Here is a 24353-nt window from a genome sequence, read left to right as displayed (position 1 = left end):
TTCTCTTTTTTCTTTCTCAACAGGAGATCCAGGTGATTGATAAATGTATTTTTTGTCTGCTTATTTTGTTGGTTTTTGTTTTTTGCCCTTTATCCCCGTCCCTCTTCCCCGCTGTTTTTCTTTCCCTCTTTCTTTCTCCCCTTTCTTTTCCCCAGTCAAGTCTGTCCTGTATTTAGCAAGTGAAAATAAAATAAAATAAACAATAAAAGGTGAATCAAATAGACCATTACGGCAAGGCTGGGATGGTCCATTTGGTAAAGTAAATCCGTTGGGCATCTTTCTTTGCCTTTAGACAATAATTCTGATGGCAAAAGAGCCAAACGGGACAGGCAAAAAAAAAAAAAAAACAAAACAAAAAAAACGCATTAATGTGGATGTAGCCTTAGCCATCTCCTTCCGATGTGGATGGTAGCTACTTTTGGAGTGAGTAAATTTCCACCACTCCACATGTAGGTGGTTTAAAATGTTATCTGAATCTGAAATCTTAATCTTAAACTCTGTCCAGTATATAAACGGTCTTAAATAACGAGGCATACTGACAGGCTATCACTTTTATGTCCTAACTTGCCCCTTGACCCTCCGTTGCTAAACTGTTTCATTATGAATGTTCCTACTGAAAAAAACCCACCAGGAATATAACTTTCATGTTAATGCTACCAACCTCGGCAGCAGCTGCTAAATATTAGGGAAGTACAGTCTACTCAATTTTAGAAAACTTAAGAAAGTTTATTATGTAATATCGTTGATGTACCATAATTTAAACTCTATTTTATATCAACGGTGTTCATTAGTAAACACCTAAATAGCTGCTCACATCACATGTGATGTAAACTCTTTATTGAAAGGGGAATATAATGGTTAGCTGAGGGACTTAAATTTCTTACAAACAGAAAAACACACATTTTCTATTCATAAATTTTATTTGGTAGACATGTTTTCTCATTAAAATATCACAAATTGACAGTTGCACTGCATGCTAACTTTCATTCAATAGTTGATTGCCAGTTTTTAACCAGTTACAGCCGGACGAGGGGTGGTTGCAGCTGTTGTAGTGGTTGCAGCTGTAGTAGTGGTTGTTGATGCTAGGCTGGCAAGTAGTAATTGTATGAGTAGCTGCAGCTGTTGATTGTTTAACTGTGGCAGTTGATTGGCTTCCTGAAAAACCACAAATAAAAATATTTATTATCAAATGCAGAGAAACGTTACATCTGAAAAACTAAAAACTTAGATATTTAGGAGGTTTGATAAATCACAAAGCAATAATCCACAATGTAATTAAAATCACAGTACTCTGACTTGTGCATCAAAAATCATTTGCCATTTTGTAATGGAAAAAAAAATAAGAAAAGCACTCACCCCTGACCCAGAGTAAGATTCAGAGCTTGAGCGCACAAGTCTTTTGCGCGCCATACCCATCTGTAGACAATGATCAAGTTCAATACTGCCTTCATTTTATTGTATTACAGTATTATTAATGGTATCTGAATGCATAAGTGCAAATAAATACGTAAAAATATGTGATAATGTCAGACTTACAGGTTGAGTCAAAGTGAGGCTCAGGAGGCATCCAAGCACAAATGCTACCTTCAGCATGGTTTCAGTGATCATACCTGTTGAAATAAAAATGGTAATAAAAATGTAATCAAATAAGTTAATTAAACAGTCACAATTCCACAGTTAATCCTATCCTGGGAAAGAAAAATTTGACAACAAAGACTCATGTAATTACGTCTAGTCCACTGCTAGCAGTCAGTCTCAGAGTGAAGGAAGTTGTTGTAGTGATATTCGGAAAGTTGAGCTCTTCTTATATACAGCTACCAGAGCACCTTTGTTAAGAAATGTCCCAAGGTGTAACTAATGATTAGAGCCAGAAACCACATAATAATCTTGTCAGCACCCAGACAGAGTAAACAAAAAGAAAACAAAACAAAACACTATGCCATATGAATTATAACTGGATCAGATTATTAGGAACCAAACTGTCAGTCAGTAATTAAACAACACACCCTGAAATTGTTCAAGTTTGTGCTCAAATATTGCACTGAAAATGAAGAAAAGCACAGAGTAATCTACTGCCAAACTGTATTCAGAGGTTGTTTGAAATTAGAGCGGTACAGTATGGACTCAAGCATGTTTAAAAAGGTATGCTATGAATTAAAATCTTCTCTTCTTGTTCAGTATGTAAATGAAAAAAACAATTGCAATTGATAGTAAACAATCAGAATACTTTATTAATCCCTAAGGAAATTATAAAATTAAACTGAAATATGATAGTTATTGCTTAAGAGACAATACTTTTTGTCTTTATTTGTTGAGAACATGATGTATGTGAAAAGGTGTAATATATTAAAGGTCATTCATTATGACTGGCACTTTTACTAAGTTGTTCTTGTTTTTTTTGTTGTTGTTTTTTAAATATCATCATTAAAATTATCATGTGAATATGTTGCACTTATTTTATATTCACCTGCATCAGAATAATGCATTTTCTTAGACTGAAATATGAACATAATGGAAAGATTAAGGGAATTAATTGCCGTTATGAATCAAGCTAGTCAATCAAGTTTAAACAGTAAACCTACTTAGGTATTAGCAAACACCTTGTCAAACTGTAATCGGAACTAAAACCACAGAGAAGACAATGGTAAGGCATTAAGTCCAAAATAGCAATTATTGTTTTACTGCAAGAGGGGCTGTTAGAATCATTAGGAAATATGTGTTTCTTAATATGTCTGATACAAGTATCAACATATGATATCACCAGATTGCCTAAAAAAATATTTTTGTATTGTACTTTGCTTGTTCTCATGTCTTTATTAAGCTGTTGCTTGTGCTCAATATTAAAGAATATATTAGATAATTAATGTTGCAGTGGATATGCTGAAGATTGCAACAGTATGTTAAATTGTATTCATTATATAGTTGATTTCACTTACCATATTTTTCTGAACATAAGGCACACCGGCTTATAAGGCGTGCTGTCAATGAATGGGTCTGTTTTATACATAAGGCGTATCGGATTATAAGGCGCATTAAGCGAAACAAAACAGTCAGATAAGTCAAACTTTACTCAACTCATTCTTCTTGCTTTCTCCACTTCCGTACCATGGATTCATTAATGTTGAATTCTCTCACAGCTGCTCTATTCCCATGTTGTTGCAGTATATTAATGACTAACCTCGTATTGTGGATGGATTATCTCAGTTGTTATCCTGACTGAAGTTTGGTCCATTTACAGCAGCAGTCCACAACCTTTTTTGCACCACGGACTGGTTTATGTCTGACAAGACTTTCATGAACTGGCCTTTAAGGTGTTGCGGCTAAATACAACAAAATAAAACCAGTACCAGCTAGTCCAACTTAGTAACCCCACAAACATCACTGCTGTTTAGTTTTCTCTCTTCATTTATGTTGGAAGTGATAGCAGAGCTGTACGTTTGAATTTTTTCAGAAATCTCTCAGTCAGAACATGCTATATCATATTTGGGTGGAAACTAGCAAGCTAACTTTCTGCTAACTTCTAGCTCCGTTAATTTAATAAATTTTGTTTTCATGGACACCTGGATGTTAAACTTAATTGTTACACCTGGTTAAGCAACAACGCTGATCATGATATTAAAGATGAAAGAATTTAGACAGTTTTTAACTCTCAGTGGAGCTGCAGTGTTCGTTTGACTTTGGGACCTGAAGCAGACAGAGTTTTGGACCCAGATTACTCTGCGAGGCTCCTGACTATGGTAGCCGTAATGCTCCAACAATCCACGAAGTTGTGCGACTTTGTAGCTTACCAAAGTTTTTTGGACAGATTTTTGAGCGCCGTGTACCACATAAAATCGGTTTGAGGTCAGTAAGCACAACCAGAATTCATACATAAGGCACATCGATGTCGATTTTTGCATCTGTAAAGGTTCTCAGTCATCCAGGCCATCGTAGTCCAAGGAGCTTGGAAAGAAAAGTGTCTGGACTTCTTTAAGTTGCTTGAAGACGTTTTACCTCTAATCCAAGAAGCTTCTTTAGTTCTAGGAACAAATGGTGGAGAGTCCCAGAAGATTCACATCACTGATGTGCAACCAAATTTGCAGTAATTGTGTGATGCTATCATGGCAGTGTGGACCAAATACTCTCAGGAATATTTCCAGCACTGTGTGGAATCTGCACCGTAAAGATTTAAAGCAGTTGTGAAGACAAAGGTAGGTCCAATTCATTACTAGGAAGGAATACCTAATAATGTATATTGTCCTTCACTTTAATTTTTTCTAAAACATATTAATGTTATATTGGGCTGTTACATTTTAATTGTTGGTGCAGTGCTGTCATAGAAATGCATTATTTAAAAAAAAACTAATTTAACTTTTGGTTGTTTTTGTGGCATCATCTTTAATGAGAGTCTTCTTAGTAAAAATACTCATACTCCTCTATGGGGAAACTTTGCCCCCTCCCCTTTCATCTGTCCTCCTGGCTTCAGAAAATAAATAAATAAATCAGCATTACCAGGATAAACTGATCCTGGTTCATCCAGTTTATTGTGCATATTTTCTAGGACATACAGAGAACAGGCACCAGGAACCCTAAATCCAGTGTAAGGTTGTCACAGCCACCTAATAGCTTGATAGTCGTATTAAGAGAAGTAGAAAATACTTCAAGTGTCTGATTCATCAACAGTATGGTGAAAAAAGACCTCACATAGCCCACAGAAAGGCTACATCTGTCAATCTGTGGAACCAGCAATGAATACAGGAAGTCTGGATCGACTCTTTGTTGAAAAAGTCCAGTCTTTGATAATATGAGTATCACCCAGTAGTGCAGAGCTTGGATGAGGACGATGGGTGAAGGGACTCACCCAGTTCTAACTGCCTCTATCCTCAGGATGTCTACCCTGCCTTTTGTACTTTAACACAACTTATTAGTAATTCCATCACATATGAATGTTCAGTCACATATGAATTCATTTCCCTTGATGTTTCATTCATTTTATAGCATTTTACTTCAATTGTCTCAATCTCACATGAACATCCATTTATAACATGATACCTTTTTAACTAATTTAAAAGAGTACTTTTCCTCACTTTTTCTCTTCAAACCTCTGTGTTTATTAATCACAATATATTAGCTGTAGCTGTATGTCTTAGTGAGGCTTTAGTCTAGTTAATGTTATCACCATGCTTCCTTGTTTAGTTGTAATTTCCGGTTTCCTGTGTAAGTCTGTCTTGGCCTCAATGCATAACTTTTAGTTATGCCCATGCCTCATCCTCCTTATGCGTTCCCACGTTCCTCTCCTAATGTTTCGTTCCTTTCCATCTCCCCAGTCTGTCATGTATTTCATGTCTGTGTTTTTTTCACGTCCTACTGTCAAGTTCATGTTGTCACAGTCTTCATCTCATTATGTTTCTTGTTTTATTTTAAGCAGTCTCATGTTTCCATGTTCAGTGTATTTAGTTTTGCTTCCCTGTGGCGTCATGTTCATTTGTGTCAGCTGTGTTCCCCAGATGTTCCACTTTCCTCATTACCTTTCTGTGTATTTAACTCCTCTGTTTCCCTTTGTTCAGTGTTGGGTCATTTGTTTATCTCGTCTCATGGCTATAGATTTTTATGTCACTTCAGGTCTCAGGTTTTTCATGCTCCTGTTATGGTTTCCTCACGTCTTTGTTTTTGCATGCTCCTGTTCAGATTTATGTTCATGTTCATGTCTAGTTCTAACTGTTCCCATTTTAGGTTATCATTTATTCTTTGCCTCTGTCTTTGCCTTTGTTTTTGTTTTGTTTTTCTCTACCACCCTAAATAAACAGCTTGTTTTTTGTTGCACTTCAGTTTTGCCTCCCGTGCGTTCTGCTTTTGGGTCCACACCAAAACACACCAGCTACTCAGCTGGGACAATAGCTTATTTTATTAAATTATACATGTCAAAATCAAACATTCTCTGAATGTTTCCTTATTTTTGACCGAACACTAATAGCCTCAGACAAGATCTGGGCTGTGTGCCATGTTTGCATTCCCCACTTGTTCAAACAATCCCAGCCCAGAAACAAACACACAGAAAAAAACTCAGTAAAAGGCCAGGAAGTCAGGTGTTAGAAACATTTCACTACTCAAACTGCATTTCTCATTAATCACATTAATCAGACTTACATTTTTATATATTTGATCAAGAATATAGACTATTTACATTTTACAAAAGCACATAGATAAACTCTGTGATTGCACTCTTTAGTCATTTTGTACCTAAAAGGCTAGTTGATAAGTCCTTTTAAGTCCTTTCTCAGATGTAATGAGAGGTAAACCACAGCACTTCACTATCTTGCGATCCCACCTTTCTCGACACCCCATAATGGTCCTAGTTGGATAAGCCATGGTGATAATGGATAGATGGCATCTCACTGAATGAGAAATGACCAGTTCTCTTGTTCTCATGCTGCCATTCACCAAGGCTTTCTGTCATAATGTGCATCTTATCAAACAATTTTGCTACCTTAGACCTTAGACCTTAGAACAGAACCTGAGTCAGAATTTACTGACTAATATTAACTATGTTGCTTGTTTTGCATTTTCCTCACAAAAAAGTTTGATTGTTAACTTTTTAAAAATCTTTGTTATTTGTGATATATTCAGAAAATTATTCCTGCAATTCAAGCTTTTATTTCTGTGTACAACAATGAACTTTCTGACACACATTTATCTGACAAACGTCTTTATTTAACACGGTATGAAAGCACTGGAAAAAAAACAGTAGAATTTCTGCAAGTTTCAGTCAGGCTGTGGCCAAATACAGAGTATCTCATTTGTTGTCTAATGATCTTACGGCTGCGACATCTAAGGCTCAAACAGGAATGGGAAGTTAACCTGGCCCTAGAGAAATTAGAAAAAGGTATATTACTGAAAATCAAATTTCCCAAATGACATCAATGAAGGACTCTATGAATATGCAACATGCATTAATTCCTGTGCATGTGAAGCCTTTAAAGGGTCTGTACTTGTATAAAAATCATACCTCATCAACCCCAGGGCCAGATGCATCACCACGAGGATCAGGAGGAACTGTGGCAGACTCTTTCTTTGACCCCAGTGGCCATGTCTGTGACAGAACAAAGTACAAACATGAAGCAGTAAAACAAAATGTTTTTGTTTTTTTATTATTATTCTAATGTTTAATTTAGGTGAAATAAATAGCAGAGAACACTTACATGTTCTGTCTGTGGCTTTGGCTTGGAAGCCTGCTGAAATTAGATGATAAGCATAAACATTAGATTACAAGCTTCAAAAGTCATAGCAGAACATGCCATAAACAGTAATTAAGTAGCAGCATTGTTTTTTTTAAAATACCCATTAAACTGTCCATGAATTATATGCATGATTTGCATAAAAGTAGCAGGAAATGAGCTCTGCCATGAAACAAAATAAACTTACATAAGTTGCACTGATAAATAATTACATGTGTGAGTTGTCACCCAGCACTGAAGTGCTGATGTGCCACTATGCTGGCATGAATTCAGCAGTTATCTGCTAAGACAGACTGACAGTGTGGTCAGTATGCCAGACAGCAGTCATTGCATACCAGCTAATGTACCCACACAGTCATGATTCATCTGCAGCTATGTTATTATCATCAAGCCTTGCCTTTGACTCATCATTGTCTGTAGGTCTTAGACTTCAAAGTAGTACAGATGCTTGGAGCAGCATTTTCCATCATTTTGGTTTGTTTTACTAGCGGCTGTTTTTGCTGAATACATCTGTGCAAAGTCAGTAGAGTGAGAAGATGTGTTTGGTCTTATATCAGGTAAAAAATGTTGGTCCAGTTTTCCCTAAGATGCTTATAGTAAGAGTAGAAACATTAGAATTATTTAAGTACAAATAACACTGCAATAGTTGTACACCCTTAATATCTGCACGTCCTTTTCCAGAGAAAACAATTTTATTATATTTATTTTAGACAGACAGACAGACAGACAGACAGACAGACAGACAGATAGATATTGTATTATTTAATACTGTTGGTACTTTAACCTTTTCGATACTGTCCTTACTGCCTTGGAGCAACTGTGACCACATAACTTCTCCTGGTTTTAATAAAATATTATTATTATTAAATAATTAAATTATTATTATGAAAATATTATTCCTCAAAATGTCATTTTTCTTAAAAATGGGATTCCTTCAGTTTGTTTTTGATCATTTTACAAAGAGTGTGTGCTTTTCTGTACTCCAGCTTGTATTTATCATGTCTGACCTGCAGAGGGAGCTGTGGTCTCTGTGTTGTTCTTTCCAGGTTCTGCTGACCGTTGTTGGGCTGCAGCCCTGCATTATTCCTCTGCTGGGGATAGCCATAAGCTGGTACAAAGTAAGGGAAACCCTGTGGACGACAGAAACAATTTAAATCTCCACTGAGCATGTAAATAACTGTATTAACTCTTGCAAAGAGGGCAGGATGTTTGATTTCATACCTGAGGCCTATGAAACTGAGGAAATCTGTAAGATGGATACTGAAACTGTGGAAACATCTGAAAATAAAAGTTTAAAAGGAATGGTTAATTCCTCATTTTTAGACGGAAAATACATTTCAGCACATCCAATCACATCACAAATCAATGATAAAAACAGAAATGTGTTTTTAGCCTGCTATATTCTACCTGCATAGGGTTTTGTGCCTGCTGAGGAATGTTAGGATTGTTGGGGTCCGGTTGAGGTCCAAGCTGCTCTTGTTGACCATTGGGGAAAAACATGGGTGTAAACTGGTTGCCCTGGTTGGGGACCAGTAGGGGTCCCTGTGGACCAAAAGGGCCTGCCACTTGAGGGTTTAAGTTCACCACCTGTGGGGTAAGCAGCACCTCAGGCTGCTGCTGCTGCAGCACAAACTGGGGCAATATTGAAGAGCCCTGCAGAAAGAGTGTCTGGTCATGTCAACGTCAGTGGGTTTTTTTTTTAATGCAGATATTTTAACATTTCACTGAAGAAGGCACAGAGTTAGTCAAGGCAACAAAGAGCTGCATGGTAATTGGCATCTCATAAGCACGATGCATACCTGCGCTTGTCCCATAGCTGCAAGAGCTAATGCATTCAGTCTCAGGATCTGAATATACAAGAAGAGCAGAATTATTATGACTAATGTTGTTTCTTTAGCTGCCCAACACATAGAAAGGCTTTAGAAGCTCATTACCTCATTGCTATTGCTTGCAATAATTCCAATCTGGACCTATTGTCAAAGAAACAGTTGTCAAAACATTAAATGTGATGTTTAACACAGCATTTTATGTAGATACACTATAAAGCTATAACTTACTGGCAGAGCAAAGCTTGTCCTAAACAGACAAATCAGCAGTAGAGCAGTGTGCAGCTTCATGATGTCCTGCAGTGTGTACAGACAAACTCAGTGCAAGCACAGAAGTTTGCTGAGCATCATACAACCACATACATTTCACAAAGAATATGTCCACAGAAGCAATGAGCACCAAAAGCTCATGTTACCTTTTCTCTGGTTCTGTGTCCTCTTTCTGTGTCTGCCTCCCGACCTTCTCTGCATCACGTTTAAATTCCTCCCATCTGAGCTGATATAGTCCACCACCGACCCATCCAAACAATATGCGGTCAGTGTGACAGACATTTCTCATGGCAACAGACTCAGACACTTACAACACAGAGCAGGTAAGTGTGTAATTAGGTGTAAGTCATGTCTCTAAAGACCATGACGCGTTCTGTTTCAAGTTGTTAAAAAGAGTCCAAATAATCTCAGTTTAAAACTTTATGCAAATACAGAAATTACAAAATCACCAGAGCTGCATGTTGAGGTCATCACTGTAGCATCCAGGTGTACTGTGTACATTCTTCACTTTGGTTCTGTGATCTCTTAAAGTAAGAAAAGCTTGTGTAAAGTGTAACACTGCATTTCATAATTATTATAATTCCAAAAGGAACTTTTGTATGTCATGAGAAAAAAAAGAAAAGCAGAAAGTTTGAGCATATATTCAAACATTTGTCACATCCCACTCAGTCTGATGTTGGCATCTAATTGGTGAATCATTTGTACTAATGGTTGAGTGTACTCAGTGTTATGTTCACCAGGTTTCACTTACACCAGCCATTATACCAGTCTATTTATTTATACATTGTGCTCACTAATATTTTATTACAGTTAAAGAAGTCTTCAAATGTGCCTGGTGCAATCGCACATGTTAAAGTGTCCTTGGGAAAGATTCAGAACCCCAAACTTCCCCTCATGGACCCATTTCTGTGTGTGCACAGAATAAAAGTGGGTGTGAATATCACTTGTTTTGTAAAGAATTATATTAAAGCGCGACATAATTGCAATCCAATCCATTTGCATGGTTCAAATGGCTCCGTTTTATTCATTTGGCCACACCAGTGTGACTGTGAACAAACTTGCACAATCCTGAAAGTGAAGCAACTTGCTTGAGCTGAACCATCATCAGTTTTATGCGCACCTGTACATAATGCCAGTAACTAACACTTTTTTATGCCACACCAGCACATGTTGTGTTCTAAGTTCTGGGAATTTGCTGATAGTGCAGAGACATAACTGTCTCTGTATGTCTGTATATGCTGAAAAGCTGTAGGAGGAGCTGTTTCAGAACTGCATCATGTTTGCTGTATCATGTGTGTTCAGTCATTCTTCTTGACTTCAGTATATCTGTATTATCTTTATCAATGGAATTAGTGGCAAGTGGGTTGGTAGTCATTTTTGTTATTTTGATCTTTTTAAAAAATCTTATTTTATATTATTTTTGATAACATTTTATGGATGTCCGCTTCACTATCTAGCATGAGTTGTAGTTTTATGAAACATATATGTCCTTTAGATGGCAGCACAGATCCACTGATGGTCTATGGCATAAAACTCATACAAGACAAATTTTATTTAGAGTATGATTAATTTTATTAGAAAGTGAACACACTGTAACAAACCACTTTAACAAAAGTAATCAATTTATGAATAATCACAGGAGTTTACTTTTATTGTTATAATATTCAATATTTCTTGTAGATTCAATTCAAAGCTAATGTTACAGTAATGGTGTCAGCTTAAATATCCTTGTTGCAGGGTGCTGCTGTTGGTGATGCAGAAGGAGCGGAAGAAGGAATCTGAGAAAATAATAAGAGAAAAAATAGTAACTTTTCTAGCAGAATATGGTTTTTACAAACTGTGAGTAACTTTTTAAAAAACTTTTTATGGTTTATTTTGCGCAGTCTCACCTGAGTGTCCACAGTACTCTTCACGGTGTTTTCTGCTTTTATAATCTGGCGCTGTGGAGTCACAGAGCAACATTTATCCAGTGTAGTTTTCATTCATATTGCACAGCCTTTGAGACAAAAGATTCATTGTTTCCTACCCTGAATCTTCCGAGAGGATCAGGCTGAACTGGAAGCTGCTGTGGAGCAGCACCAGCAGGGTTCCCCTAAACAAAAACAGGAAATGTAACATTTCTGCAAACAATAACCACTGACACACTGAAGGTAAAGGTTGATTACCATCGCAGGTTGCTGAGGAGCATTCATTGGTGCCATTTGGGGTACTCCCATGAAAGGAACCTGGTACTAGAGAAGCAAGAAAGATGATGCTCTTAAACCTGCAACAATTTTGTGTTTTTAACACCACAACAGTAAGTGCCTCACTAACCGCATTGACTGCAGGGACAGCAGGGAAAGGGTACACATTGCCGACCTGAGCTGGAACGACAAAAGCAGGAACTCGAGGAACAAACTGTGAGAAGGAAAAATAAGTGTTACTTAGATTCACTGCAAAATATCAGTGAAAAGTCATATTGTCGCTCAAACTTAAATGCAGTGGACTGACCTGAGCAAACTGGGGCTGCCCTATAACGCCTGCTCCACCGCCAGCAACAATGGGTGGATTCAGACCACCAACCAGCATCCCGGGGTTTGCTCCATTTAAGAGTCCTCCATTTAAGAGTCCTCCATTCAACATCCCTGCATTCATAGCTGCCAGCAGCCTTGCAGTCTGCATGGAGCAGGAAAAAGACTTATTACCTGTGGCCTAATTTCGATTATTGTGCAAAGTATGCATACATCCATAGTCTGACTGTATCTTACCTTGCCTGCATTGACCTGAAATAAATTTAGATGAGATTTACACATTAGTATAGATATATACACATATGGATAGATGGATAGATAGATTGACTACTCACATAGCTGAGGGTTGCTACAAATGCTGCGAAGAGAAAAAGCTTCATTTTGCACCTTGAATCGTGTAAAAACACACAGACCTTGTACGTTTTTGCTCTGGCTTCAACTGTTATGTGCCCAGAAAGCTGACAGTAACTCTCTGTTTCAAAGACACCTTTTATCAGTCAAAGAGATTATTATGAGCCAATTAGAGAGGAGAACACTGCCTTATTCACATGCTATATTTGTCACTTGCGTGTCATGGGAAGTTGCAATATGGCATCTATGGTTTCTCTACAATACAAGATTTAAAGAAATGTAATGCAGCAAAGTCCCTGTTTTCAAAGAAACTTCAGCCAGTTGACACACTGACATTGTTCTTGACAGAGCTGAGTGACCACAAAAAAATAACGCAGTGATTCATTGTCGCGGAAAGGGTTTCTAGAGGCTTCTGGAAGCTGACTTAAACCCAGCATGGACCTCGTTAATGTTGTGGGTTGTGGTTACAAGAGGCAAACAACTGACATCATAGTCATCAAGAGCTTTTGTAGATCACACTGTAAAAAAATAGGTGCATGTGTGTGCTTGTGTTCAGGCTTTACCCCGTTAAGCCTGAACAACAACATAATTGCCAGAAAATTCTAATTGTTTCTTAAACTAGAGTGTTTATTGAACCTTCTTTTTATTTTGAAAGAAATAAAATATCAATTTGGATGTATGAGTTTTAATTTGTATCATTTTTTGTGCAATTTGTTGGTCACAGTTGATGTATTTTAAGCAAAAAGAAGTACAAATTTGGGTTTAAGGATTGTTTTTTTTAAATCACGCTGACGATGTAGAGGTATCAGAACCACATGTATCTAAAAGAATATGTTATAGTGTTAAATTTAATCCAACATTTCACCTTTACTGTGTCAAGCTGCATGCAGACTGTTTATGAGAAGATGTTTGTGACTTCATGAAAACACCCGGGCCTAAATGGCATCTTGTGATTTGATTCATGTCTAGCGGTATAAATGGCATGTTGCCTGCTGCTGTTTTATAATTAAAAGTTAAAATAAGTGCCTCAGACATGGCTGGGTGCCTTACTGTAATTTGTGATGACTTTATAACAGTGACAAACTTTTTATTTGCCCACCCACACACCACACTCTCAACCAATGTACACACTCACTCACAGTGACCCTCGGGAAATCAGTTAATCAGTAATAAAATTCTGAAATTTAACAAGAAAATGAAAACAAAAAGCCTATAGCTTGTTTCATGAGCACATGTTCAGAGCTATTACATACATTACTGTTTGGTTGGATGGTTACTTTGTCATATACCGAAGTAGTCTGGGAATGTTTTTCCTTTTGCTGACTCTGCAGCTGACAGCAGACCAGGTAAACACCCTCTGTGGAAGTTTGGTCTGGAGCTAATTACACACTGTCATGCAGTTACAATTAAGAAACTATTTTTTTCTGTTTTCAGTTTTAAAGGACAAAAGGTTCTCTCTAATGCAAATGCAGTTGTTCATCTATATTATTTTAGGTAGTTTTTTTCCAAAAGAAAACAAGCTGTACCAGGAATTTCATGCTGATGTGACAGATTTATGGTTTTCAAATGTTCAAGAGAGACCATCTGGAAGTAACTTGAAGCCGTGTATTGTAAACAGAAGGCTGTGTGTATTTTTATCAGCCTCTTATATGAAAATAACAGCCATCAGATGGAGGCACACCCATGACCCTGCTGAATTTATTCAGTGTTTTGTTCAAGACAGACTTAACAGATTTGTTTTGTGCAATAGGAGTTCAATCATTTATTGGTCATTAGTTACAGTGATCTACAACAGTAAAGTGTCAACAGGTATTAAGGAGAACCACAATCAGTGTTTAGCAATGAATCGGTGAAAAATGCTTCGTCTCATTCCACTTGCTTCTCCTCAGTATCTACCCCAGAGCATTCTTCCTCATCTTCAGCTGGCGTAGTCTTCACCACCGGAGACTGCGTCCTCCTGAGGCGAGCTGCGACTGACCGTCGAAACCTCAGCTTGCCGCTCGGCTTTGCAGCACCAACAACACCGCCCAAGGGTTGTGGGATATTTTGCCCGACTGCTGACATCAGCTGCACTTGGCCAGGGGTCAACACGACACTCTGAGGCCCTCCGCCGACATTTCTCTGTGGCTGCACTGCAAACAGCCCACCTCCAGCTTGCTGCGTCCCTGGCCCTTGCAGATTCATGGTGGCTCCTCCTGCCTGGCCCATGAGAAAAGCTCCACCTTTTGGGAGAACTGCAACTGGAATTAGTTGTTGCGGTGGAGCCTGACCTACAGGGTTCCCAAGTGGCTGGATAAACAAAGTATTACCAACTTGGACTACTTGTGCCACAAAGGGCTGACCAGTCAGTGGAACCCCATTTTGAGCCCCAGCGTTTGCACCGTTGGCAGCTCCTGGTCCTCCATTGTTGTTCACTCCCCTATTGGCAAGTGCCTCAGCACTCCCTGAAGACACACCACTCTCCACCACGAGGGCCAGGCTCTGAAAGATAACCCACAGCATGCAGTACATGTTTTAGCTCAGTGCAAGCAGCAGATGATCAGCAGGTGAAGCGCCGCTTCTTTCTTTACTTATATAGAAGGCGTCAGACTCGGCGATCACCAGAAAAGGTCCAATGAGAATGCTTTATCTCATAAAAACGAGATGCCGTAATCATCATGACCAAGCAGCAGGTTATTTTTTGCTTTGTCGCGTTACAGCAGGCCATTATTTAGGATCAAGCGGCAAACCAAAATCAACTACCAGTGACTTGCATTCTTAAAAACCATTGTTGAAGAGCTATTCATCTCATGAAGTAACACAAACACACACAAAAAAGAAAAGGAATGAAGAAAAGATATCAGAACATGAAATGATATTTACCAGAGTCTTTTTGTAGGAGACTTTATTTCAGCACAAACATCAATAAGCAACAGAGTTTATTGAAATATTCTGAAATTGTGAACTTCTTTGCTGTCTATTGCCTTTAGTTAGCAGTGTAAGGAAACATAATATATGAGGACAAACATGTACACATTTGCTACTAAGTTAGCCAATACAGGTGCTATTTTACATTTGCTAGTATCAAACAGGAATCTGCAATTGTCTGCTACTAATTGTGGTACTACCTGGCACTGTGTACTGCACAGTGTTTTTTCTACCATCAAGCTGCAATAACTTTGCCCCAGTTTGGAGTGCATTGTAGTAAAGATTTTGAACGCAGCCAGCAAAAAAATAACTACTTCTTTCTTCTAATAGACGGTTCTAGCAGCTCAGTCTAAATTACAGATCAGTGATTTAAATGTCCATGCTTAGCCTTACACAAAGCTTTGTTTATAGCGGGAGGTAACATGGGTTTGTTTCATCTGTACTTGTCAGAGCGTGTACTGTATCATTTTGAATAGACAGAACTCCAACAGCCAGATGTTCAAGCTACAACACTGGAGCAGCTTTTGCAAGCTTATGTAGTAGATGAGGAACAAAGCAAAGCTCAGAAAAGCAGGTTGGCATCCATGTCCTCTGCAGAGAGACAAGTTACAAAGAGTTAGAGTTTGCATTTAAATTATCAACTAACAGTACCAGAAAACATCAAATTCTGAACATATTTTAGAGCAACATGCTGGGTTTTCATCTTAAATCTTGGAAGATATATTCAGATTGAAGCATCACATTTCTGAAACCTCTACTATCTATGCAATTATATAGGCCTTGACCATGAACGTACTGCATCATTTATGGGAAGGTTTCTCACAAATATAAGAAACGATGAACCTCTCACCATTCCTGATATCAAAACAGGTGATCCACTCCTTAAATGATACCAGTTTGTCTTTGTCAGCATCGCACTCCTGAAAGAAGCGAGAGGTGCAGTGCTCCATTGGCACCAGGGGGACCCTGAGCGGGGCCAGCTCTGAGTGGGACAAAAACCTGTAGAGGAAAAAGAACTGTTTTTGATCACTGTGAGCAAACAGAGTGCGCAGGATGACTGAGTAAGTGTTTAGTTATTGTTGAGTGGCCCTCAATTGTTAGTTATTGTACTAGTTATTGTTATTGTTGTTACAGGTCATTGAAGCCTTCAGACCAAAAATCGTTTGTGGGTCCTTGTTCTGGACTGAAAACTAAAGGACACCACTACATTTGAGATCTGTGCATGAAACTTTTAAAGAGCAGCTCACAGCATATTTTTATAAGCTTGCTTTTAACTAGTAGATATTATTAATGTGTTTTAATAGTTGTGTTTTTGTTTGTTGATTATCCTTGTGAAGCACTTTGCTATTCTTATCTAGACAGGTGCTATATGAATACTTTTGATTTGCTTTTGCTTACTTGTTACAGTTATTTTTGCCTATTTGATTTTTCCTCAGAAGTCAATGTGCCATATAATTGCATTAGCAATAAATTTAATAACGCTTTATATTAACAGTTGCTGCGCTGAGCGGGCAGCTCCTGAAGCATTTGAAGTGTCGGAATGTGGAAATTTCAACATCGCTTGAAAAAACTGACAGCTAGCAACGTCCCTCTCACCAGTAGGCTAAGTGATTTTTAGCCAATTACAAATTGAATCTGGTAGTTGGGGTTGTTAGATAACCAGTACAACTAATGTGTCTATGTGAGCTAATTTGTGATGTGCACCGCTGGCCCGGCCATTTATTTTTTAATGCACCTTCTCAGATTAATTCACTGTGTGTCGTGCCCAGGGCTGGACTGGGACAAAAAATCAGCCCGGGCATTTTGACTAGAGACCGGCCCACCAGGTATTATAGGAAAAGCCATAAAGCCTTTGAATGAAAACAAACGCTGGCCAGTCCAGCTATGGTCGTGCCATCAGTTAACCCTTCCCAGGGTTGCCGACTCCTGGCGTAGTGGTTTACACATTCACCTGACATGTTCAAGGTCTCTGGTTAGAGACCAGGAAGAGGCGCAAATGCCTTTTGGTGTTGAAACAGGAAGGGTATCTGGTGGAAAAAGCTGCCAAATCAAGTGTGTGATTAAGGATTTGTTTTTTACAGCCTGTCGGTCATCTATGACATATATATCTTTCAATAACCAATAACTCCCCTATCTAGCTAGCTTTTTTAAAAAGAAGATACTGCTATGCAAAACCAGTGTATAAAAATGTACCTATCAGATGGGTGCTGGTCCAGCTGAGCAAACTGCCAGTGTACTGGGTAGATGTACATGTTATAGTTCTTCTCAAAGTCCTGTGCGAGAAGCTCAACAGAGTGATTGCCTGCATGAAGGCGCCTCTCACTCTCAAAGATTTTCTTCACCTGAAGAATACAGGAGACCACACTTTGGCTGGTTTCAGTCACTTAAACACAGTAGTTGTAAAGAGCTGTTGGAGTAGTAAGCCTTACTCTGAAACGCTGTTTAGGAGTGAGAAAGCCAGGAGTTATGGAGTCATGTTCGTAGAGCTGGAGCAGCACGTTTTTGAGCCAATCTCTCATTCGTAGAGGAAACTGCACCCGCTCAGTGTCCACACATGGAGGTATCACTGAGACAGAGAGGACAGAAAAAAAAGCATCAGATATTTTAATTAGTTCTTTCTTCACCATACTAAATTATACAGTTTGTACAGTGTTTAAATACAGTCTCACATTTGCATGGTCCAGTGTAGTCTAGGTGAAGTCTGTGTCCTTTCTTAGTGCCCTCTAAGTTGCATTTAGTAGCAAAGAGTTCACATGATGTGTCATAGGTTTTGTTGTCTGTCCCACAAACCTAAACAAAAACATTTGTGTTTAAATAAATGAAGAGAGAAGATCAACTTCTAGCCACTGTCCTCGAAGAGTTTATGCAGGCAGGACTTGTGAGGAAAGGAAGACACAATACAAAGATAAAATTCCATATTTGTGGTTTACAGCTCACCTTCAGCCTACTATCAGACCCTTGACCTTCTCACAACAAGCAATCTGGGTCAAATAATATGAAAAGAAAACCTGCTTGCTCACCATAACAGGCAGGCTAGTTAGAGCTAATATTAAAACAAAAGTATTCTCTGCTTTGTCTTTCAATCAAGTCAAAATGCCCACAATGACATCTGTACTTTTTCCTTTTTCTCCTCAATAAACAATATGAAAGCTTCACAAGGCTGCTGCAGACAAGTGTGTCACAACCACAGAGCATCACATAAAATGTATGAGCATAAATGAATAACAATATGTAAGTGTGACATTTCTTTTATAGGCATCAACATACTTACATAGTCAAACTCATTCACACTGGGAGGGCACTCTGACGGTTCTTGACACACACACCCTGGCTTATTGTCCGCATCAAGTTTGCATGTTTTTCCACGTTTGCAACGGAAGTTTTCACATGGATCTGGAAGAAAACGCAAACACCGGTTGGATCTCTGGCCCATAATTCACCTGATTTCTAGAATCAGTGAGATAAATTATTTATTTTCTTAGCTTGTTTTAAAGTTTTTCTTGCAATAGAGCCCAGTACGCTACAATAAGCTCACATCATCCTCTACATTCCTTTAGTATAGAGTTGGTATAGCGATTAAATTCGACTTGATCTCTCTTATTCACTTTTAAGCCTGCAGAGCTGTGTTTTGATAGTGACTGTGAAGCAGAGAGGCACTATTCATGCGGAAGTTTAAGCAAAATGATTCAGTCAGCAGTTTCCCCATGTGAGACTATTCGGATGGTGTATTAGTCAGTATATAGTGAATGCTGCTGCTGACCAGACACTCAGCAGTTCTATACTGTAAGAATAACACGTTATATGAACGATAACGTTAAATTTAAAACAATGTTAAACTTCCTTGAAGTGGAGCCTTTCACCAGCCTGTATTATTTACATTTATTTCTATCTTGTGTTAAATTAGAGATGTTGTTAATTCCTTTTATCTTTATCATATCATGATAAAGATAAAATATCATATCATCTTTTGCTTACATAACTGTCAACTTACAGAAAATATCTGGCTTTACTAATGGACCTAGAAATACCAGTAATCATGTCACAGAAGGCTAAGGAGGAAGCCTTCAACAGAAACAATCAACAGAAAAAAAAATAACCAGTAGGGGTTTCTGGGAGTTGTATGTCTCCACCAAGAGAGGGCCTGGACCTTGGGTACAGTTCGGCTGCGGCTCTTATCTGCACCGGATTCACACCAACTAAAGGACCCTGGGAAAGTACAAAAAGACATGTAAAGGCAGACTCATGCATGTATAAAATCCTTCTCCTTTTCCTCCTCCTAGTACTAATAATATTAGTAATAACGTGAAGGTACTATAGAAAGAGGAAAAATAAAGGTCAAGTTGCCCCAATGAAAACTGCAATATCAGCTTTTTTTGTAAACTTTGGGCTGATTTGTGCTGCTAAATGTTGCCAATGCTGTCAAAGGTTAGCCGTAAACTTGCCGAGAGCTTTAAAAGCCTTAAACTTGCAAGTGAAATCTTCTTCTTTTACTTGCACTGCACTGATCTCTAGCAGGCTAATTAGCTGGGTCAGTTTCACAAATGAAAAAAGCCCACTGACAGGGAGATATATCTCCTTTAACCACTTCAAGATATTCACAGGTGATTTGTAGATGCAGTGTGCAGGGCAGATTATGTCCTCTGTTACCTCCTTACCAAGGAAATTACTCCAGCTTAAACTCAATAATTAATTTTAACTATCAGTTCTTAAAACATTTTCACTGTGGGCTGATTTTAAAATGGCACCAAGAGGGTTTGAGTCTAAACTTGTCTTCCTCTCTTTTTCTTTCCCTGCTTTCCTGTCTTTCTATCTTTATCCAATGATGCCTAAAAGGCCAAAATAATAATGATAATCTACTGTAAAGAAAGAAAATATAGGTAATATAAGCATTACCCATTTTCCTGCCCTTCTCCTCTTTGTCTTTTGGTCTGTATTGTCAGTGCTGCTGCTCTCAGACTCAGGATCCTGTCGGCCCTCTTCTTGTCCGGGTTGTGTTTCCTCCCTGTCCGGAGAGTGCTTCCTTGACCTTTGGTTTTTCTTTTGCTTCCTCGTTTTCCCCTTAGTGTGACTTCCACCCACATTCTTACTCTTCTCTCCCTCCTTTCCAGATAGAGTAGCCCTCAATTCAAGCTCTGCATCGCCCTTTGGCTCTGGATGATCCACATTTGCTTCAGGTTCTTTCTTGGCGCTTACGTCTTGGTCTGAGGAATCTTTGTCCTGTGTCTGATCAGACACCTCCTCACTGTGTGCTGCCTCTGTGTTTTGCATGCCTTGTTCATAGTCATCAGCGATATTGGCCATTTCTTTCCCACTGGTTTCTTTCTCTCTGATGTCTGTTTTTGAAGTAGGCTTGGCGTCATCAGAGTGGGTTTTGTCGTTAGCTGATGCAGTCTGTAGAGGTTGTAGGAGGCTACTATCAGCAGCATAGTCCAGATTGATTGGAATCACTGATTCTGTGCTGCCATCTTCCTCTAGCAGTGCTTCAGTAGGCTCTTCCTTCCTTTCTGAATGAGTCATCTTCTGCACCTTCTCCTCTATCACATCTTCCACACTGTCTTCTTTCGCTTCTTCCTCATCCAGCAAATGTTTCTTTGTCTCTGAATTCTCATCCAACTTCTCCTGATCCTCAGCGACCTCAACCACCTCACTAGACTCAACCTTGGCTTTGTCAGCTTCTACTTCTTCCTCCTCCAGCTCTCTTACTTCAGCTTCATCTTCCTCTTCAGCCTCTTTCGTCAGGAGGTCTACCAGTTCTTCTTCACTCAACAGAACTGCAGTGCTTTTCTCTCGCTTTTCAGCCCTCTCTCCATCTTCCTTGTTAGCGTTGTCTTCGGAACTCAGTTCCTCATCTTCCTGCTCCTGGCTGCTGGCCTCAAATGTGACTACAGTGGGTAAGATCTTTGGCTTATTGGCTTCCACTGTGATAGCATCCTGAAGCAGGAGAAAAGGAAAATTATTTATCGACTGTATAAAATGACACGATACATTTAGTATTAGAATTTAAAACTCTAGATGAAGAAGATGTTACTGTACCTTTTCTTTGGTTGTGTGCAAACTCTTATGCAACCCATGATGCTTTCCATGAGGTTTACTTTTCACCTTAAGATAATGAGAAACATCTGTAATATTTATTGTATGGTGAACACATTATCATATTGTCTTTGATCATTTTTACTCATTGATTTAAGAAGAAGAATATCTTTACTACTCACAGACAGAGCAAATGTTGCTGCCAGTAAGCAAAGGAATACTAAGCAGGCCTTCATACCTGTAAGATCAAAGTGAATCATTTAAACCTTGGATAAATTGTCTAAAAATGGATAACATGTAAGTTTTTAGATTTTGAAACCACTACAGAATTGAATATTTCAGAAAAATATTACACTAAAGGCTAAAAAGCTGTTCATAAGCTATCAATACATTCTACTCTGGCTTCTCCATTTTCACAACAAAGATGTGAACTTGGCACATCTTTCAAAGTGGAAACAACTGAATGCATCTGTATGCTGCCAGCACATTCATGACGAGCAGAGCTGTGGGCCCAGCCTCCACTATCGCCAAGGTTACAGGCCTCTGATATGCACCTCGCTCTCAAAAGTCACATTCAGAGCTAAAGTAAACACCCGAAGCTACCAGACTGGAAAAATTTGACTAAGTCCACAAACTTTTTGTGTCTCTGGAGCCCAACGACAAAGATATTAATGGGTCTGTCTGGTAAAATAGCTCTCAGCACAGTTCTCAGATGTGAAAGTAATGCTGGGTGTGTACACACCAAAGCAATAAATGAATCTTTATACTTTGAATAATTTAAAAGTCACCAAAGACACTATTATAACTACTCTATTACATGATTGCTCCATCTTTAATAAAAATTAATAGACATTATAAAAACATTTAGATATGATATTTCTCTAAATTATATGCACCAAATTAGTACTTCCAAATATGGAGCACATATTAAATAGTGCCACCACTTTCTACAAAAGTATCAAAGCATCGGCATCAATAGCTCACCAGCATAAAGCTGTGGCCCTAAGTAATCAAGCCAGCAGTCGCCACATACAGCAAGCAATAGTTTAAATGCAGTAACTAGTTAGTGAACAAGATGAATGTCAAACGCACATTACTGTTTTGCTATATATAAATGGAGTTGCAAAGCACTATTAATTCTAGCTATTTTATTGGTTCTTTTATTGCTGTAATTTATTGCTCATTTTGTCTGAAAAGAGGTCTGTCTTTTAAAGGAGACATTGAGCCTCAGTAGAACTACCTGTATAAATAAAGGTAAAATAAATGAGAAATGAAACTCTGTGTGTCACAGAAATTAGGATTTTACCTGAGGCTGGCAGTCGCAAGAAAAAGTATCCCGCAAAAACAGCAGCGTGCCTGTGCTGAACCTGTGAAGATGTCCTTTTGTATTCAAGACAGTGCACACTCTGTCCACACAAACTAAGCATTCAACACACACACACACACACACACACACACACATACAGGTTTTTTTTTCAGGGTTTAGGATGCCTCTGCTAACTTTGGGAGGGCCTTTGGGAAACAGAGATAAAGAGAGAGGCGGACAAAGGGATCCCACTCCCACACTGAGCTTCTGTTGGGCGATATACTTCAAAAGAATTGTGTGTCTGTTTCCCAAAAAATGAAAATAAGTTTTAAAAAGAACGCTCCAGGGTTCATAACAGATTTTGACAGGTTTCATTTTTGTTACTGAAGATAATTTGCATGCATGTATAGAGGAGTTCAGGAGAGTGGGGCAACAGAGTCTACAGCCATCTGTTAAACACTACTCTGTTATGGTTTGGGCAGCATTTCAGCCAGTGGTGTTGGGGATCTTGTAAAAATTTATTTATTTACAAGCACAGAAAAGTGCTGTCAGATTTTGATCAACCATCCAGTACCATCTGGTTCATTTTTCAGTAAATGATCCCAAAAGCACTACTGCAGTAAAAGCATATCTGTATAGACAAACTGTAGAACACTGGACATATGGATTGTTCTCCCCAGAACCCAGACCTCAACATTACTGAAGCAGTGTGAGCTCATCCTGACAGAGAACAGAACAAAAGGCAGCCAACATCAAATAAAGAGCTTTGAATGTTCTTCATGAAGCCTGGAGTACTATTCCCAAAGACTGCTTAAAGAAATGACAAGAAAGGTTGTCTAAGAGAGTTTAGGCTCTTTTGAGGAATAAAGAGGGTCAAACCAAATATTGACTTTAAAGCTTTTTAGAATTGTACAGACTCTGTTTTTGCAATGATTTTATCACCTACTTAAAAGCAGCACCAGTACAGGGCTTGGCATGATGCTGATCCTGAGAGAAGGGCTTCATATTCATTTGTGTCCTGTCAGAAATATTTCTTTGTTTGTCAGCTGTATTCATCCTTGATGACACCAACAGAAAATCCATTATCAAACTCAAACTTCAGATTTCCATATCAGTTAGACAGAAAACTTCAAATCCCTGGTGAATAGACTCAATTAACCAGGGGTGGGAAACTCCAGGCCTTGAGGGCCGATGACCTGCAGGTTTTAGATGTGTTCTTGATCCAACACAGCTGATTTAAACGGCTAAATGACCTCCTCAGCATGTCTTAAAGTTCTCCAGAGGCCTAGTAATAAATTAATCATTTGATTCCGGTGTCTTGACCCAGGGTGATATCTAAAACCTGCAGGACACCGGCCCTTGAGGCCTAGAATCCTCCACCCCTGCAATAAACAAACACGTTTGTTCAGATGTGTAGTATTTCTTCGTTGACACCGTTCATTTGTAGACACAAAAAAAAAGTACTATGGGCAGGTTGTTTATGGCAGAATGAACCCAGTCCAAACCAACATGACCACATTGTTTTAGGACAGAAACAATACGTACTTTTGGCCACTAGATGTCACAAAAACTAAAGTCTGTACTCTTAAAGCGGCTAAGAAACTGCAGTATAATGAGGTTAAATGATGAGAGTAGCAAGGACATGACAAAATTGCTCAAAAACTGCAGTTTTACCTTAATTAATTGATATACAAAGAATCAACACACCAGCTTTAAACACAAGCCTCTTCATTGAAAAAAATTCACTGCTTTTCAAATTCAAATTCAAATTTTATTTGTCACATACACAGTCATACACAGTATGATATGCAGTGAAATGCTTACACAACTGCTCGTGACCTAAAGAAAAAAAAGGCTATGAATAGGATAGGAAATAAATATGAAAATTAAAAAGGGTAAATTTAACTAGGATGGAATAAAGTAAAATATAAAAATTAAA

General features: G+C 38.5%; 3 protein-coding genes across 4 annotated transcripts; all 3 read right to left on the bottom strand.

Annotated features, from left to right (window-relative positions):
* Nucleotides 1–6807: 6807 nt before the first annotated feature.
* odam (odontogenic, ameloblast associated) lies at nt 6808–9331 on the bottom strand. 2 transcript variants are annotated; one of them, XM_087842525.1, is made up of 9 exons: nt 9272–9331; nt 9149–9184; nt 9014–9061; nt 8622–8867; nt 8436–8492; nt 8222–8344; nt 7179–7211; nt 6986–7069; nt 6808–6843 (listed from the first exon to the last, which is right to left on the bottom strand). In XM_087842525.1, the coding sequence occupies exons 1-9, from the start codon at nt 9329–9331 to the stop codon at nt 6808–6810; spliced, it is 723 nt and encodes a 240-aa protein (XP_087698651.1). The 2 variants fall into 2 exon arrangements, with proteins under 2 accessions (XP_087698651.1, XP_087698652.1); XM_087842526.1 differs by having other exon boundaries at nt 9149–9178.
* A 1697-nt stretch (nt 9332–11028) lies between these two features.
* scpp9 (secretory calcium-binding phosphoprotein 9) lies at nt 11029–12200 on the bottom strand. The gene is made up of 8 exons (XM_087842524.1): nt 12156–12200; nt 12058–12072; nt 11801–11965; nt 11624–11707; nt 11476–11541; nt 11337–11402; nt 11212–11250; nt 11029–11088 (listed from the first exon to the last, which is right to left on the bottom strand). The coding sequence occupies exons 1-8, from the start codon at nt 12198–12200 to the stop codon at nt 11029–11031; spliced, it is 540 nt and encodes a 179-aa protein (XP_087698650.1).
* A 2849-nt stretch (nt 12201–15049) lies between these two features.
* Nucleotides 15050–22535, bottom strand: LOC102789677 (uncharacterized). Its single transcript, XM_006787166.3, has 11 exons — nt 22415–22535; nt 21291–21346; nt 21112–21177; nt 19972–21009; nt 19176–19284; nt 18350–18471; nt 17748–17868; nt 17508–17644; nt 17272–17420; nt 15929–16077; nt 15050–15669 (listed from the first exon to the last, which is right to left on the bottom strand). The coding sequence occupies exons 1-11, from the start codon at nt 22533–22535 to the stop codon at nt 15641–15643; spliced, it is 2097 nt and encodes a 698-aa protein (XP_006787229.3). The 3' UTR covers nt 15050–15640.
* Nucleotides 22536–24353: the final 1818 nt, after the last annotated feature.

This window comes from Neolamprologus brichardi, chromosome 6, assembly GCF_056152115.1.
Source record: "Neolamprologus brichardi isolate AB-2024 chromosome 6, ASM5615211v1, whole genome shotgun sequence".
Classification (NCBI taxonomy): domain Eukaryota; kingdom Metazoa; phylum Chordata; class Actinopteri; order Cichliformes; family Cichlidae; genus Neolamprologus; species Neolamprologus brichardi.
The sequence above is the reverse complement of the archived record's forward strand: the minus strand, read 5'-3'. Positions and strand labels throughout refer to the sequence as shown.

What these genes read in the sequence shown, in the direction of transcription:
- LOC102789677 (XM_006787166.3), bottom strand. Translation starts at nt 22,535, where the DNA reads ATGCTTAGTTTGTGTGGACAGAGTGTGCACTGTCTTGAATACAAAAGG. An exon ending in CTTGCGACTGCCAGCCTCAG is followed by an intron (nt 21,347 to 22,414) that starts GTAAAATCCTAA and finishes TTGATCTTACAG; the next exon opens with GTATGAAGGCCTGCTTAGTA. An exon ending in CTGTTTTGATATCAGGAATG is followed by an intron (nt 15,670 to 15,928) that starts GTGAGAGGTTCA and finishes GTCTCTCTGCAG; the next exon opens with AGGACATGGATGCCAACCTG.
- scpp9 (XM_087842524.1), bottom strand. Translation starts at nt 12,200, where the DNA reads ATGAAGCTTTTTCTCTTCGCAGCATTTGTAGCAACCCTCAGCTAT. An exon ending in GGCAGCCCCAGTTTGCTCAG is followed by an intron (nt 11,708 to 11,800) that starts GTCAGTCCACTG and finishes TCCTTCTCACAG; the next exon opens with TTTGTTCCTCGAGTTCCTGC. An exon ending in AAAACACCGTGAAGAGTACT is followed by an intron (nt 11,089 to 11,211) that starts GTGGACACTCAG and finishes TTATTTTCTCAG; the next exon opens with ATTCCTTCTTCCGCTCCTTC.
- odam (XM_087842525.1), bottom strand. Translation starts at nt 9,331, where the DNA reads ATGAAGCTGCACACTGCTCTACTGCTGATTTGTCTGTTTAGGACAAGC. An exon ending in AGGCACAAAACCCTATGCAG is followed by an intron (nt 8,493 to 8,621) that starts GTAGAATATAGC and finishes TTTTATTTTCAG; the next exon opens with ATGTTTCCACAGTTTCAGTA. An exon ending in CAAAGCCACAGACAGAACAT is followed by an intron (nt 7,070 to 7,178) that starts GTAAGTGTTCTC and finishes GTTCTGTCACAG; the next exon opens with ACATGGCCACTGGGGTCAAA.